At 38.9% G+C, this 16292-nt stretch overlaps 2 protein-coding genes across 3 annotated transcripts in view; both read right to left on the bottom strand.

The window, feature by feature from the left end:
• The window catches only part of rfx3 (regulatory factor X, 3 (influences HLA class II expression)), a 56443-nt gene extending 42912 nt beyond the window's left edge, over positions 1–13531 (bottom strand). For both annotated transcript variants that reach the window (XM_056240750.1, XM_056240749.1), the window contains exon 1: positions 13355–13531. The gene's annotated coding sequence lies outside the window, so the exon portion shown is untranslated. The remainder of the gene's footprint in view (positions 1–13354) is intronic.
• Positions 13532–14967: 1436 nt separating this feature from the next.
• The window catches only part of glis3 (GLIS family zinc finger 3), a 49489-nt gene continuing 48164 nt past the window's right edge, over positions 14968–16292 (bottom strand). The window contains exon 12 of the mRNA XM_056240748.1: positions 14968–15238. Within this exon, the coding sequence (XP_056096723.1) occupies positions 15129–15238 (110 nt within the window). The 3' untranslated portion in view covers positions 14968–15128. The remainder of the gene's footprint in view (positions 15239–16292) is intronic.

Here is a 16292-nt window from a genome sequence, read left to right as displayed (position 1 = left end):
AAATGTCTGGAACACTCGTAAGAAAAATGTCTGGAACACTCGTACGAAAAATGTCTGGAACACTCGTATGAAATGTCTGGAACACTCGAATGAAAAATGTCTGGAACACTCGTATGAAATGTCTGGAACACTCGTATGAAATGTCTGGAACACTCGTATGAAATGTCTGGAACACTCGTATGAAATGTCTGGAACACTCGTATGAAATGTCTGGAACACTCGTATGAAATGTCTGGAACACTCGTACGAAAAATGTCTGGAACACTCGTAAGAAAAATGTCTGGAACACTCGTACGAAAAATGTCTGGAACACTCGTATGAAATGTCTGGAACACTCGTACGAAAAATGTCTGGAACACTCGTATGAAATGTCTGGAACACTCGTATGAAATGTCTGGAACACTCGTATGAAATGTCTGGAACACTCGTATGAAATGTCTGGAACACTCGTATGAAATGTCTGGAACACTCGTATGAAATGTCTGGAACACTCGTACGAAAAATGTCTGGAACACTCGTAAGAAAAATGTCTGGAACACTCGTACGAAAAATGTCTGGAACACTCGTATGAAATGTCTGGAACACTCGTACGAAAAATGTCTGGAACACTCGTATGAAATGTCTGGAACACTCGTATGAAATGTCTGGAACACTCGTATGAAATGTCTGGAACACTCGTATGAAATGTCTGGAACACTCGTATGAAATGTCTGGAACACTCGTATGAAATGTCTGGAACACTCGTATGAAATGTCTGGAACACTCGTACGAAAAATGTCTGGAACACTCGTATGAAATGTCTGGAACACTCGTATGAAATGTCTGGAACACTCGTACGAAAAATGTCTGGAACACTCGTATGAAATGTCTGGAACACTCGTATGAAATGTCTGGAACACTCGTATGAAATGTCTGGAACACTCGTATGAAATGTCTGGAACACTCGTATGAAATGTCTGGTACACTCGTATGAAATGTCTGGAACACTCGTATGAAATGTCTGGAACACTCGTACGAAAAATGTCTGGAACACTCGTACGAAAAATGTCTGGAACACTCGTAAGAAAAATGTCTGGAACACTCGTATGAAATGTCTGGAACACTCGTATGAAATGTCTGGTACACTCGTACGAAAAATGTCTGGAACACTCGTATGAAATGTCTGGAACACTCGTATGAAATGTCTGGAACACTCGTACGAAAAATGTCTGGAACACTCGTATGAAATGTCTGGAACACTCGTATGAAATGTCTGGAACACTCGTATGAAATGTCTGGAACACTCGTATGAAATGTCTGGAACACTCGTATGAAATGTCTGGAACACTCGTATGAAATGTCTGGAACACTCGTATGAAATGTCTGGTACACTCGTATGAAATGTCTGGAACACTCGTATGAAATGTCTGGAACACTCGTACGAAAAATGTCTGGAACACTCGTACGAAAAATGTCTGGAACACTCGTAAGAAAAATGTCTGGAACACTTGTATGAAATGTCTGGAACACTCGTATGAAATGTCTGGTACACTCGTACGAAAAATGTCTGGAACACTCGTAAGAAAAATGTCTGGAACACTCGTACGAAAAATGTCTGGAACACTCGTATGAAATGTCTGGAACACTCGAATGAAAAATGTCTGGAACACTCGTATGAAATGTCTGGAACACTCGTATGAAATGTCTGGAACACTCGTATGAAATGTCTGGAACACTCGTATGAAATGTCTGGAACACTCGTATGAAATGTCTGGAACACTCGTATGAAATGTCTGGAACACTCGTATGAAATGTCTGGAACACTCGTATGAAATGTCTGGTACACTCGTACGAAAAATGTCTGGAACACTCGTAAGAAAAATGTCTGGAACACTCGTACGAAAAATGTCTGGTACACTTGTACGAAAAATGTCTGGAACACTCGTATGAAATGTCTGGAACACTCGAATGAAATGTGTGGAACACTCGTATGAAATGTCTGGAACACTCGTATGAAATGTCTGGAACACTTGTACGAAAAATGTCTGGAACACTCGAATGAAAAATGTCTGGAACACTCGAATGAAAAATGTCTGGAACACTCGTATGAAATGTCTGGAACACTCGAATGAAAAATGTCTGGAACACTCGTATGAAATGTCTGGAACACTCGAATGAAAAATGTCTGGAACACTCGTATGAAATGTCTGGAACACTCGTACGAAAAATGTCTGGAACACTCGTATGAAATGTCTGGAACACTCGTACGAAAAATGTCTGGAACACTCGTAAGAAAAATGTCTGGAACACTCGTATGAAATGTCTGGAACACTCGTATGAAATGTCTGGAACACTCGTATGAAATGTCTGGAACACTCGTATGAAATGTCTGGAACACTCGTATGAAATGTCTGGAACACTCGTATGAAATGTCTGGAACACTCGTACGAAAAATGTCTGGAACACTCGTACGAAAAATGTCTGGAACACTCGTAAGGAAAATGTCTGGAACACTCGTATGAAATGTCTGGAACACTCGTATGAAATGTCTGGTACACTCGTACGAAAAATGTCTGGAACACTCGTACGAAAAATGTCTGGTACACTCGTACGACAAATGTCTGGAACACTTGTAAGAAAAATGTCTGGAACACTCGTAAAAAAAATGTCTGGAACACTCGTACGAAAAATGTCTGGAACACTTGTATGAAATGTCTGGTACACTCGTACGAAAAATGTCTGGAACACTCGTACGAAAAATGTCTGGAACACTCGTATGAAATGTCTGGTACACTCGTACGAAAAATGTCTGGAACACTCGTAAGAAAAATGTCTGGAACACTCGTACGAAAAATGTCTGGAACACTCGTATGAAATGTCTGGTACACTCGTACGAAAAATGTCTGGAACACTCGTACGAAAAATGTCTGGAACACTCGTATGAAATGTCTGGTACACTCGTACGAAAAATGTCTGGAACACTCGTAAGAAAAATGTCTGGAACACTCGTACGAAAAATGTCTGGAACACTCGTATGAAATGTCTGGAACACTCGTACGAAAAATGTCTGGAACACTCGTATGAAATGTCTGGAACACTCGTATGAAATGTCTGGAACACTCGTACGAAAAATGTCTGGAACACTCGTATGAAATGTCTGGAACACTCGTATGAAATGTCTGGGACACTCGTATGAAATGTCTGGAACACTCGTACGAAAAATGTCTGGAACACTCGTACGAAAAATGTCTGGAACACTCGTAAGAAAAATGTCTGGAACACTCGTATGAAATGTCTGGAACACTCGTATGAAATGTCTGGTACACTCGTACAAAAAATGTATGGAACACTCGTACGAAAAATGTCTGGAACACTCGTACGACAAATGTCTGGAACACTTGTAAGAAAAATGTCTGGAACACTCGTATGAAATGTCTGGAACACTCGTATGAAATGTCTGGAACACTCGTATGAAATGTCTGGAACACTCGTAAGAAAAATGTCTGGAACACTCGTATGAAATGTCTGGAACACTCGTATGAAATGTCTGGTACACTCGTACGAAAAATGTCTGGAACACTCGTACGAAAAATGTCTGGTACACTCGTACGACAAATGTCTGGAACACTCGTATGAAATGTCTGGAACACTCGAATGAAAAATGTCTGGAACACTCGTATGAAATGTCTGGAACACTCGTATGAAATGTCTGGAACACTCGTATGAAATGTCTGGAACACTCGTATGAAAAATGTCTGGAACACTCGTATGAAATGTCTGGAACACTCGTATGAAATGTCTGGAACACTCGTATGAAATGTCTGGAACACTCGTATGAAATGTCTGGAACACTCGTATGAAATGTCTGGAACACTCGTATGAAAAATGTCTGGAACACTCGTACGAAAAATGTCTGGAACACTCGTATGAAAAATGTCTGGAACACTCGTATGAAAAATGTCTTAGTGTTTCGTCATAGTTCCCCACTTTGAAAAACGAGTCGTTTGCTGAGCCTGGTGTCAATAAAAGCTTTTATTGGACTAACAAGGACGTTTTCAGTTCTGAAACTTACAGGATATTCTTATAATTTGATGACCTCTTAGATGTCAAAAGCTCAAGGAAAATTTGATTTCTCAGTTCATCACCCCTTTAATATAACTCTGATTGTGTTCGTATGAAAGAAGAAAGTCATATACAGTACATATACACCTTAGTTAATAATTTGCATTATTCCTGTAACGTTTAAGCACTATGATGATGCTCGTCTTGGCAAACACTACTAATAACAACCCTGAGGGTCAGTACCTAAAGAACAAAAGATATATATATATTTGTTGTTTGTTTAGTTTGTGTTTGATCATGCTGGGTCACTTCCAGTCCTCTGCGTACACAAACACACACCAGTGATGGTGAGGTTATCTGTGTGTTCAGGTCGATGAGTGGAGAACGCTGCCCGTACCCAGAGCAATAAATGAAGTTAATGTTTAATGGCCTCTGCTACAGCACTGTGAGGAACCCTGTGTGCGTCCGCATGTGTTTGTCTGGTTCTCGCTGCAGGTAAACACTGGATCGCATGTTTCCATGATCAGGTCTCTCCAGGTTAATTATCTTTCCCCAGAGTCTCCTGCACCTCCTCTTCTTCTGCTCCTCATTTACCTGAAGGGTTCAGGTGGTGTTGTTCACTTCACCTCCCCCTCAGCCCTAACGTCTGATTACCCAGCATTCCTGACTCACGCATAATCACCGACATATCCAGCACACACACTCATGAGTCAACAGACTTCATCCAACGTTTTAACGTTGTGGATCCCCATCAACTGTTGTTTTATTAGCATCACCTTTACACATGATGCAGCGCTATTACTTATTAACTCCAAACTGGGGGAATTTAAGTCTTCATTGGATTTCCCTCATCCTTCGTAACAGACTTGTATGTTGTCCTTTATCCTCTGGTGTGTCTGTGTTTATATTTTTAAGGGATTTTATGGTACTAAATTATATTTATGCAGTAGTTATAATCCATTTATTCACTTTTTGTGAAATTTGAAAATCTCAAATTTGAAACACAGCTTGTTTAGAATAATCACTTTGATTTAGTATCTATCAAAAATAGTATTTTTGTGCATTTTTCATAAAAAAGGTTACAGAATTTTACATTTATTGGTAAGTTCACTTTTTAAAATGTATTCACTTCAGCAACAATTTGCCACGCGTCTTCTTTGAGGTAAATCTTGAATACTTGAGAGCACAGGCTGAAGTTTTTCAGTTTAAGATGGAAATGTCATTTTCAGCTCTAATATGCTCAAAAAGTGAATAACTACTGCATTAATATAATTTAATAGCATTAAATCCCCATAAAATACAAAACATGAAATAAAAAACAGTATCAAAATATAATATAGAACATTCATTTCATTGAAACGATAACAAAAAAATAGGTCATTTTTGACCGCCACACGAAGAGCACCAGAGGGTTAAATATGTCAAAGCTGACATGAGAATATTGCTTCAGATTCAGAATAAATGATATTTCCATCCAATCCTATTTTTTCCAGACAATCAACTTTTTTTACTGGAACAAGTGAATGACTGTGATCTACTTGTCCAAAGGACAAGCACACGACAAGGCTTAATGTCGAACCCTGATAGTGAAATAAATAAATACTATGGTAAATGCAAATGATTACCTGCAACTAACCAACTGTGTAATTAGCATAGTGTAATAAATAATTTGAATTTACTGTGGTATTTATTTATTTATGAAATTTGCTTAGCACAGTAAATAAATAATACGGTAAATGCAAATGATCACATGCAACTAAGCAACTGTGTAATTAGCATAGTGAATTAAATAGATAAACTTAAAATGAAAAGTAATTGGTCCAGTCAAACTCCAGTATTTCAGCACACTTGGACACTTGACCGATGCAGAGACAGGTGTGTATGGTCTATGAAACATGTGACATGTCCTCATCCTAACCCACACATCACAAACACAACAGTGAAAGTAAATGCATTAAATACAGGTTTCACTCGTGACACGTTCAGTGTATTTTGCACAGTAGATTACTGACCGCTGAGAACAAAAACAACATCAGAACCATTTCAGACCACTAAAGAAAATACTCCACTCAGACTTTTATCATCTTAATAATCTTCTATAGTGTCCATGCACATCAATGTTTGGCTTTATAGGTTGATAGATGATCTTGGCCCTTGATGTCGGATGTAAAGCCCGGCTGCTGTGTGGTGTGTGTCCTAACCCTGCAGTGGTGTGTGCACAGGCACCTGTCTGAACACCCCTCACCCTCATCCCCCCTCCACCCAGCTGACTTCACCTCCGCTCATTCATGCGCTCCCCTGTGGCCCACTTAAGCCCTCAGCAAACGCACACTCAATGCTGAAGGGGAACAAAGGCCCAGCGCTGCCGCTCCCCCCACGAGTCAGGGGTCAAATGTGCCTTTAGACCACCGTACGACGTATATATTGTTTTATTTGTGATAACGCAATGAAACATGCATATCCCGGGCTTTAATCTTGTGTTCATGCTATTGTTGTATCATTTGGTTTATGTATCATTAGTAGGTTACGCTTTATTTTAAGGTGTCATTGTTACAGTGTAATTATTTAAGTACTGAGTAATAATAATTAACTACATGTACTTACTATAGGGTTAGGGTAGGATTGGGTTTGTTTGAGGGTTAGTTGCATGTAATTATGCATAATTTACTGTTATTCCTACAGTACATGTAACAAGGGCACAGTAAAATAAAGTGTTACCCATTAATATTAGAATTAAAATCTTTGTACAGCAATTTTTGGCAACTTTTGTTGTATTAAATTGTGCTTTATAAAGAAAGAAAGAAAGAAAGAAAGAAAGAAAGAAAGAAAGAAAGAAAGAAAGAAAGAAAGAAAGAAAGAAAGAAAGAAAGAAAGAAAGAAAGAAAGAAAGAAAGAAAGAAAGAAAGAAAGAAAGAAAGAAAGAAAGAAAGAAAGAAAGAAAGAAAGAAAGAAAGAGTGCAACACCATTTTTTGGTCCAGGATGTCATACAAAGACATTATGAATGCATGCAAAAACAAGAGAAAACCATAGTATAATATTGCTTTGTAAAATAAAACCTGTAGCTGTAGTTTGCCAAATAATTTTGTCAGATAAATACCTTAAGTGAGTTTAGTATTTTGTTTTCCCCTAATTTTTTGATGGTTTAATTGAACTTGTAAGGTCATTAAAAACAACTGGACTTCACTTTTTGGAGTCACATTCACACATTCAACTCTTCAGAAGACAATATTACTATTATTCAGATCAGCATAATAATACAATCTCGAGACTTATATTGGAATCGGCTACTGAAAAACCCATCGTCATATTGCAAACAAACACACAACCAATCGACAGCAGCAACTGAGCATGAAGCAAAAATGTACAGAGTACAGTAACAATCAAAGCGATTTCAGTAGCTGATGTATATTTAGCACTGCCAGGGGTGGATTAGATTAAAAAACACACACTATAATAAAGATAAAATAAAGTAGAGTCTTGATTAATCTTGATTTAAAAAAAAACCTGTATTTTTTTTCCGAGCAGCATCCGCCCACACGCTCGTGAGCCGTGAACCTCAATGGGTTTATCTCGAAATGAAATGGATATGAATTATTTACTCAATCAGTATCTCTTAAAGCGATTGGAAAGCAACCGGATACTGTGGACAGGTGGCACGGCCCCGGTTCAACTCCACACCTGACCGTAGATAAGAGTAACGTGAGCTGATAACTGGGGGTTTCTGACATCATGTCCTCTTGGTTTGGCATTAACGGACTACAGTGGGTGGGTGGGTGGGGGGGGGGGGGCTCTGGACCCGAGAGAAACACCTGAAATAACATGATCGACTTCATTAGCTGGATGGTTTCCGATTGCTTTCAGAGAAGATGCAACACCTTCCCAATCCCCCAACTTTAACAAGGGATGCATGATATATCGGCCCATATATGTTCATTTCTGATGTTATCGTTATCGGCCTGATAAAAACAATGTGTCCGTTATATTAAACCCGATATATAATGTAATATTTCCTTCAGCTGAGACTCTTCAGATGCGCACTGTTCACATGATTCTGAACTGCTTGAAATATGATTGAAATCACTTCAAAAAAGCCAAATGCAGTTCAGTGCAACATGTGCAGCGCAGTCATATCGGCTACATAACATTATAATGAGAACATCGTAATTGTGTGTTTGGGACGTGACTTTTAATGATGAGACTTTTGTTTTTGTAATCAGGCTCTCAAAAATTCTATTGGATTTAGATTTATCGGCCGATATATCGGTTATCGGCTTTCAAATATAAAGAATTATCGGTTATCGGTATCGGCCAAAATGTTCATATCGGTGCATCCCTAACTTTAACTCGCACTGAAATCAGTGTGTAAGTCCAGGATCTCATCAGGTTGGATGGAGCGCTATCCCATGCTGCCTCTCTCCGGTGTCCTCCAGCACGTGTTCCTCGGGCCGTAAGGAAGACAACAGGGGAAGCGAGACGCGACTTCATCTCGCAGAGGACCCTGATGCAACCCTCGGAAACCCTCAGCGGTTAGTTCAGGTGCTGCGGTCGAGTGTGTGAAGATAGGTCACATTTCTGCATCCATCGTCAACTTCTGCGCCAAGAGAATACAGACGAATGAAGCTAAGACTGACACTAGCTTACAGACTAGCAGGAACCGCCGGGTTACGCTGAGCCATCAAACACACTCCAGCAGAGCTTCAGTTAAGACGCTGTTCAATGTGTTTGCTTCAATTAAAAATCAGTATCTCCAGGGCATCAAAAAAAGCTCATTCACAGATCTCCTGCATAGGAGTGGCGGGTCACGTGTCGAATAGTATTATTTGTCTATTAATGTGCATTTGTTATTGAAGACAAAGTGTGCAATTTGTAGAATACACTTATTAATGAGCCTATACTTTTTATTCAAATACGCCGACATGTGCTTCAGGAGACCCGAGTTCCAGTCCCGACTCGAGGACCTTTCCTGATCCCGTCTCTCTCTCTCTCTCTCTCTCTCTCTCTCTCTCTCTCTGCAAAAAAATATATATATACACTGATGGTATATTGCTTGTATGTTTCGAAGACACTCGTAATAAATTTGTAATGTACTTGTAACACAAAAAAAGTACACTTTAATATCACTAATCAAGCATGTAATTAGTCCCGACACAGGCATATACTTACAGTATACTAAATTGGTCCAATTTAGTACACTAAATACACTTAAAGTAATGCGTTACTACAATTTAATTACAACTAAAATATACTTAGTACAAAATTAGCTGTTTCAAAATAGCACACTTCAAGTTAACTAACCATTAACACACTTGAAGTATACTGATAATTAGTGCTGCCGCGATTAGTCGACTTAGTCGACGTATGATAGCAGATAAACCTGCTGGTTTATCTGCTATCATTTTCTTTCACGTTCCCGCCCGCCTTCACTGCTTTGATATGAAAAATTGCGGAGGCAGGTGACGGAGCTTTCACAGTGGGCTCGTTTGCTGCGGTCCGAGTCCGAGCGCGAGCCCGATTGTTCCCGGCGCCCCCCGCAGCGTTGGTCTGGTTTCACACTCAATTCTATCGAACCCTGTTGAGTTTGCATGCATCTTATGCCATCGCAAACGTGCACGGCGCATGATAGAAAACAGAACGCGGGTCAATATATTCTGTTTTCCAAACGGACTCTTTTGAGGAGACAGTGGATTTCCAAATGTGTTGCCCTGATTGCACGCGCAATGCGCGAATACACTGCAGACTCAACTCTCGCGTATCCAAGGTAAATCATCAGCACTGTCATCCCTTACATGTGTTTTATTTAACTAAATGCATCATAATCTGCTAAAACGCATGGGCAGGTTACTTAACTTCCTGAACAAGCGCTCCCGAGTCCGTGTTGCTTTCACATTCACGCGAACCGCGGCACGGGCCCGCCATGCACGCAAGTGTAAACGCGAGCTACATAACTGCGTGCCTGCCTGCTTTCAGCGCGACTCATAGTGGGCTAGTCCAGACTCTTTCAATTCAATTCCAATTTATTTGTATAGCGCTTTTCACAGAAAATGCATTGCATCTACTTTACTATTCAGAGTGATGTTATCAGTTATGCTTTTCAGAAATGTACATAAATTAATCATTAGCTTACTGTACATTTTTTAAGGCAGAACAAAGAGCTAATTTAAGTAATACATACATGTTTGTTATTAGAGGATTAGATTAGGACTCTGACTAATATGGTATAGCCTAATGGAAATGCAGATATACTTAATGCTTAGATTGTTAATACATAATGTTTTTGAACAGGTGACATTTGATGTTTTGGCCCTTCAGTTGAGTTCAAAATAAAATGGACACAACGAAATAAACACTTGATTTTTTTTTTTATTAGTCGTTTAGATTAGTCGACTAATCGAAAAATTAGTCGAAAGATTAGTCGTTAGAAAATTAGTCGTTAGTGGCAGCACTAGTGATAATTAACCTGGCTGCAAGTATACTTAGCATTTTTTTCCAGGGTTCCCTCAAAAGTAATGACAATAATTCTAAACCATGTTAATGCTTTTCTAAAAAAACGACAAAAAAGACTTTGTATAGTAGCACATAAGTGCATTTATTCAGCAGCCACAATCGCAAACCATATAGTCACAAATATCGCAGACGATTACGCTTCACACTTTCCCTGCAATTGACAGAATTTTCCATCATTTAAGACGACGCTTTCCTGAGAGACATAATTGACCATTTTCCTGCTTTCCATGTGTTATACAGTAGGGGGCGCTGTTACGCATCTTCTGAAAGAGAACAGAGTCTCCTGATCGAAACACAGGAGAAGCAGCAGAAACAAGCGGTGGAAGCATTGCTGACGCACGTTGTAATCTTTGGAGGAAAAAAACATAATTTTCTCCGCTTTTTGTTCAAAATGTTTTTTGCTGGCTGGAGAGTTAAATAATTGAGAGTAACAGAAATCGCAATCATGATTAAAATACGAGTTATACAGCCCTTGTGTGACCCTGGATCACAAAACCAGTCACGAGTCGCACGGGTGTATCTGTGGCGATAGCCAACAATACACTGTATGGGTCAAAATTATCGATTTTTCTTTTTATGCCAAAAATCATTAGGATATTAAGTAGAGATCATGTTCAATGAAGATATTTTGTGAATTTCCTACCATACACATATTAAAAAATATTTTTGTGAGTGAATGCAACAAAATCGCGAACATAAATGCACAACTTTAAAGGAGATTTTCTCAATGTTTAGATTTTTTTGCACCCTCAGATTCCAGATTTCCTAATAGTTGTATCTCGGCCAAATATTGTTCTATCCTAACACACCATACATCAATGGAAAGCTTATTTATTCAGCTTTCAGATTATGTATGAATCTCATTTTCAAAAAAATTACCCTTGTGACTGGTTTTGTGGTCCAGGGTCACATATAAATACTTGCGCCAAAAAATCTGAATTTGAATCTGAACCAGCAAAAATCCAATAAGTGACGGTAAACACTAATATGAAGAGCTGTGTTAAAAATATTGATTTCTCGATTCTCTTTTTGATAATCCCACATTGATTCTTAAATCCCAAAGGTTGAACCTGCCATCCAATAATCACAATAAGCTTTGATAGTTTTAATATGAAACATTCTCGGCTTTCGAATCCTGTCAGTTTCATCAGTAAATTCAGTCAGTAAATGTGTGTGTGTGTGTGTGTGTGTGTGTGTGTGTGTGTGTGTGTGTGTGTGTGTGTGTGTGTGTGTGTGTGTGTGTGTGTGTGTGTGTGTGTGTTTAATGTGTGTGACAGAAGAACCGATCAACTCTTCCTCTTTACTACTAGTTACAGCAGCAAATAAACATTAATGAACATCAGAAGGAATGATGAGAGATACAGAACAACTTCCTGAAATCAATCATGTCTCATAATCCATCAATCAGTGTTTCAACCACAGAAACACGTCAATAAAACAGCCGGAGAACAATAATGTCACGTAACGCCACATTTACCTCAGAAAAGACATTCAATGACCATAAACCAAGTTAACTAGAACAACAACTCTAGAGAGGAGCATTTTGATTAGTATAGAGACTATAAATTCACTATATTTTTACTCAACCTGTTCTTCAATATTAAATTGAATAAATCCTTCATGAAAACAAGTTTATGGCATTTCAATGTTTATGTATTGGAGTAGAATTAGAATTATGGCATTACAAAGTTATTTAACCTGTAATAATATAGTAATAGGTTAACTCCCTGTATAGTTTAAAGCTTTATAGTAGAGACTCGAGAGAGATATTTTTGCTTTAGGAAAAAATGTACATAAATCTAAATTTGATCAGAATTGCAAGCTTGAGAATTGAAATCGAACCGTGTCAATACCCAGCCCTACTAATATTGTTATAAATGAACCTGCCAATAAACAGGTGGATTCTCCACAGCTGTGCAAATAATCAGAGTGATAATAATAACACAAGCATCTAATGAGCTGCCTACATAGACAGAGATGCTAGTGTGCGATGCCATAAAACAGGTCCACAAGATTGTGTTTAGGGTGCATGATGATGCCCTATGTAGGGAGCACGACATGATTGAGACACGACCACAGAGGGCCAATAGCTTAGCCAGAGTAACTCCTGCTTTATAACAATAGAAGACAGAAAGATAATCTTCATATGTGTCATTATACCCCACAGAATCACACCTAAAATCCTCCATTAGCATTTATCAGCGGAAAATAAAAACACAAACACCTGACTGAAGAGAAAATTCATTGTTTCGTTTACAAATGAGCGTCTGAGGCTAACGATAAAACAACACCCAGCGATCAAAACGACTCAAATATGCAACTTGAAGATCGTGTTAAACGACTAAAAGCACGAAAATACACATAAGATGTGAATCTGATTTCTAAACCGAAAGTGTGATAAAGAATCGCTGCATTCGGGCTCATCATGCTAACATTAGCCGCTTAGCAACACCTGCATCGTGAGAAAATGATGCTGCGCTTCAATACAACAGCGTTTTCATCGCGTTTCCACATCATTAAACACATATTTACCAATTAGCACTATTCAAACGCCGACAGATGTCGTTCGCTCCTCAGGTTTTTAATACATAAAGCAGATGAGGAGCGAAACATCTGGACGCGCCGCATCAATAGAAACGGAATAAACCGTCAGAGAATAAAACGACAGCCGTAAAACCTTCACAAACAGCACAAGCTCAGGAGATTTTACTCCGCTATTCAAACAGAAACACAAAGCCACAACCATCACGCAAGCGGTTAGACAGTGAACACACTTTGGAAACGAGATGTTAATATTGAAATATTCACCTGGACTGGTGTGGATGAGGATGAGGATGAGAGGAAGGTGGTGTAAGGATGGAGAGAGGAGAGGAGGAGGTTGTTGTTGTTATTGTTGGTGGGTTACAGTCGCCAGGACTACGGTGACTATGGCGCTGCAACTCGGGGCAACGGTTGCTATAAAGCTCGCCGCGTAAACTAACTTGACGCTGCGGAAAGAGGCGGAGCTTATATATAAAGCTCTGTGCACAACCGAACCTGACGTTGAGAGAAGGGGCGGGGCCAGCTGTGATGGGAGGGAGGAGTCCGCGTGCGCCTCTCTTTGTGGCCTCTATTTTTTTAAATAATTTGCGGCTGATTTATTATTTATTAAAGTACTGAGGAGAAAAATATCATAAAAGGGCTGAAACTGCGAACGTACGCATTTGTTGCAAAATAAATGGTTATCATGGGCTGTGTGCAAACCACCAATAGGAGGCGCCCAACGATGAGTGGGCGGGGCTTTTGAAAGCAGGTCTGGTTGAGATGGTGAGATGAGAAAGAAGGGCGGGGCTTGTGCGCCAATCCAGAAACCACTTTCCCTTGTACTCAAAAATCACAAATCAGCCTCACTTTTGATGAATTCTGCTGAATAAAATCAGTCAGATTGAGATTATGAAAATTTTGCATGTAGACCTGCCTTTTACTTTTGCTTGAAGGAATACCCCAAGATTTATGTAGTCAAAACCAGAGATATATTGGCATGTACTCCTACTATTTGCATGAAAAACCTTTACATTGGATGAAGCCACACCCACCAAAAATAAGTCAATATAGAGTAAAACTTATATATTTACAAAATGAAACATATGACTGCCCAACTCCATCTGAAACTGGACATTTTCATACAAGGGTGGACAGTTATTAGTATATTCATCGAGGGTGAACTGATCGGTGTGAAACTTTTACTTATTCCCTGTTGTATAAGAAAAAAAATCTTTTTTTTTCATTTTATTATTGTATAGTGTTTTACGTATTTTCTTTTTCACTTATTCTATTTTTGTATCTTTTTTATTTGGGCCACCGTTGTTGTCAAGGATTGTTAAATTCGTTGTTGTAATTTGTTAAAATGTATAAAAATAAAGTCAATCAGATGAGTAACCCTCAAATTAAACCTCTTAACAACAAAGATTCTTTTTTTTTCTTGCAAAAACGTTTGTATACAATGTTTTTCCAAGGACAATCATTCAATTTAATGTTAACAGATTGCTGAGATTAGAGCATGACAACACAGTATTAAAGTAAAACCAATGATGTTTCGGCATTCTGGAGGAATTTAAACATTTTATCCCCAAAATACACATTGATATGAAGGTTATGCAAACCTCAATCTTAAAAGTTGATTTGTTTTTTAGCAGATAACACTTTACAAACATATGCATAAATATTTACATATCACTATGGCTTTAAATCTGTGTTAAGTGCATTTTGTTGTCGGGGGTATATTTATAGTTTACAAGTGGCATTAAAAAACATTTATACCCTTTTAAAATATCAAAGCATGTCATTTAGTGTTAGGAAACATGCCTTTTAAGCTAAAAAAAATAAGCTTGTCTGGTTTGAAATAAAAGAACAGATTTATGTTTGGAAATGAGCACAAATGATGAAGAAAAGTGGTGATTTACGCACAGATAAAAACACTTGCTTTGACATTTTTACAGTTTGAGTTTGTCTTAAATGTCCAGTTTCTGCCATGATTAAGTGTCCACGAGGAACGTTCTTTCAACGGCGCGAGTAAGATGTTCGGGTTGATGAGAGGAAACCTTCATCCTTCAGTAAAGACGCATGAGATCCGGCTCGGGCATCTCGGGATGTGGAGATAATTGTCCTCCGGTTCTCCCAGAAACTCCTCCGCTCCGGTTTGGCAGTCGAACACTGTTGTCACAAACACACGATAATAGGCAACGTTTCGTTTTTATTCAGAAAGTACATTAATGGACATTTGTATAAAGGTTTCTAGTTTGCCTTGAATAGTCTTTGTATCACATTATGCCCTTCTTGTGTTCAGGCTCTACTAGAACAGGTTTAAATGCTTGAATGTTGATTATTCTCCTCATATTCTCCATTGTTGCGGCTCCTCTCTTCCCAGTCTGTCAGTAACGCTCTGTTTACTTCCTGTCTCTATGAAGCCCCTCCTTCTGAAAAGCACACTGTGCTCTGATTGGTCGGCTGGAGCAGTGTGTTGTGATTGGTCGAGTGTGTTTGGGAATGTCCCGCCCCTTTCCATAACCGCCAGTTTAACACACTACTAACTAACTCAACCAGGCCCCGCGCCTTTATTCTGCGTATGAATTATTATAATGAGGAATATTGTGACGTGTTCGTTCCCGGGAGAAACTCAAGACTACAATGGAGGCGTTTCAGGAGTTCAGAAACACTGATCGAGAGACTTTGTAACTTTGCAGAGCTTCTTCATGCTTAAAAACAGCAACATTAAAGTCAGTCATTTTACTCAGTACTTACTTTGAGTTATTACAATGTAACTGCGTCACCTTAAAATAAAGTGTAACCTTAATTTAACAGCATTTGCATTTGTCAATTAAAGTCGCCCTGTAGTCAATCGTTTTACACTTAAAACCCATCTTTGATGCCCAAAATGACACATTTAAACGTTTTTTTTCCCTTAAAATATCTTGAATGTAACTCGACACCCTCGCCTCATTTAGTATGCGCGGCTCTATGAATATGCAAATGAGCCCCGCCTCCACTCACTCCTCAGCTCAGAGATCCACTGGTTGACGATCACACGTTGATCTGATTGGTTACAAGGTCGTTTGTGACGTCAGAAACACCAGCGATTTCAAACCGTGTTTTTGAGACTGTCTTTGGTTCACTGCAGTTTTAAGCAGAAAATACTCAGCAATGCTGTCGACTTATGAACTTACACATGGTGTGTCTTAAAGCGTATTAAAAACACCACATAGACACA

The sequence above is a fragment of the Rhinichthys klamathensis genome, unplaced genomic scaffold (assembly GCF_029890125.1).
Source record: "Rhinichthys klamathensis goyatoka isolate OS25496 unplaced genomic scaffold, OSU_Roscu_1.1 h1tg000611l_1, whole genome shotgun sequence".
Taxonomy (NCBI): Eukaryota; Metazoa; Chordata; class Actinopteri; order Cypriniformes; family Leuciscidae; genus Rhinichthys; species Rhinichthys klamathensis.
Note: the sequence above shows the minus strand (reverse complement) of the source record. Positions and strands in the feature narration are given on the sequence as shown.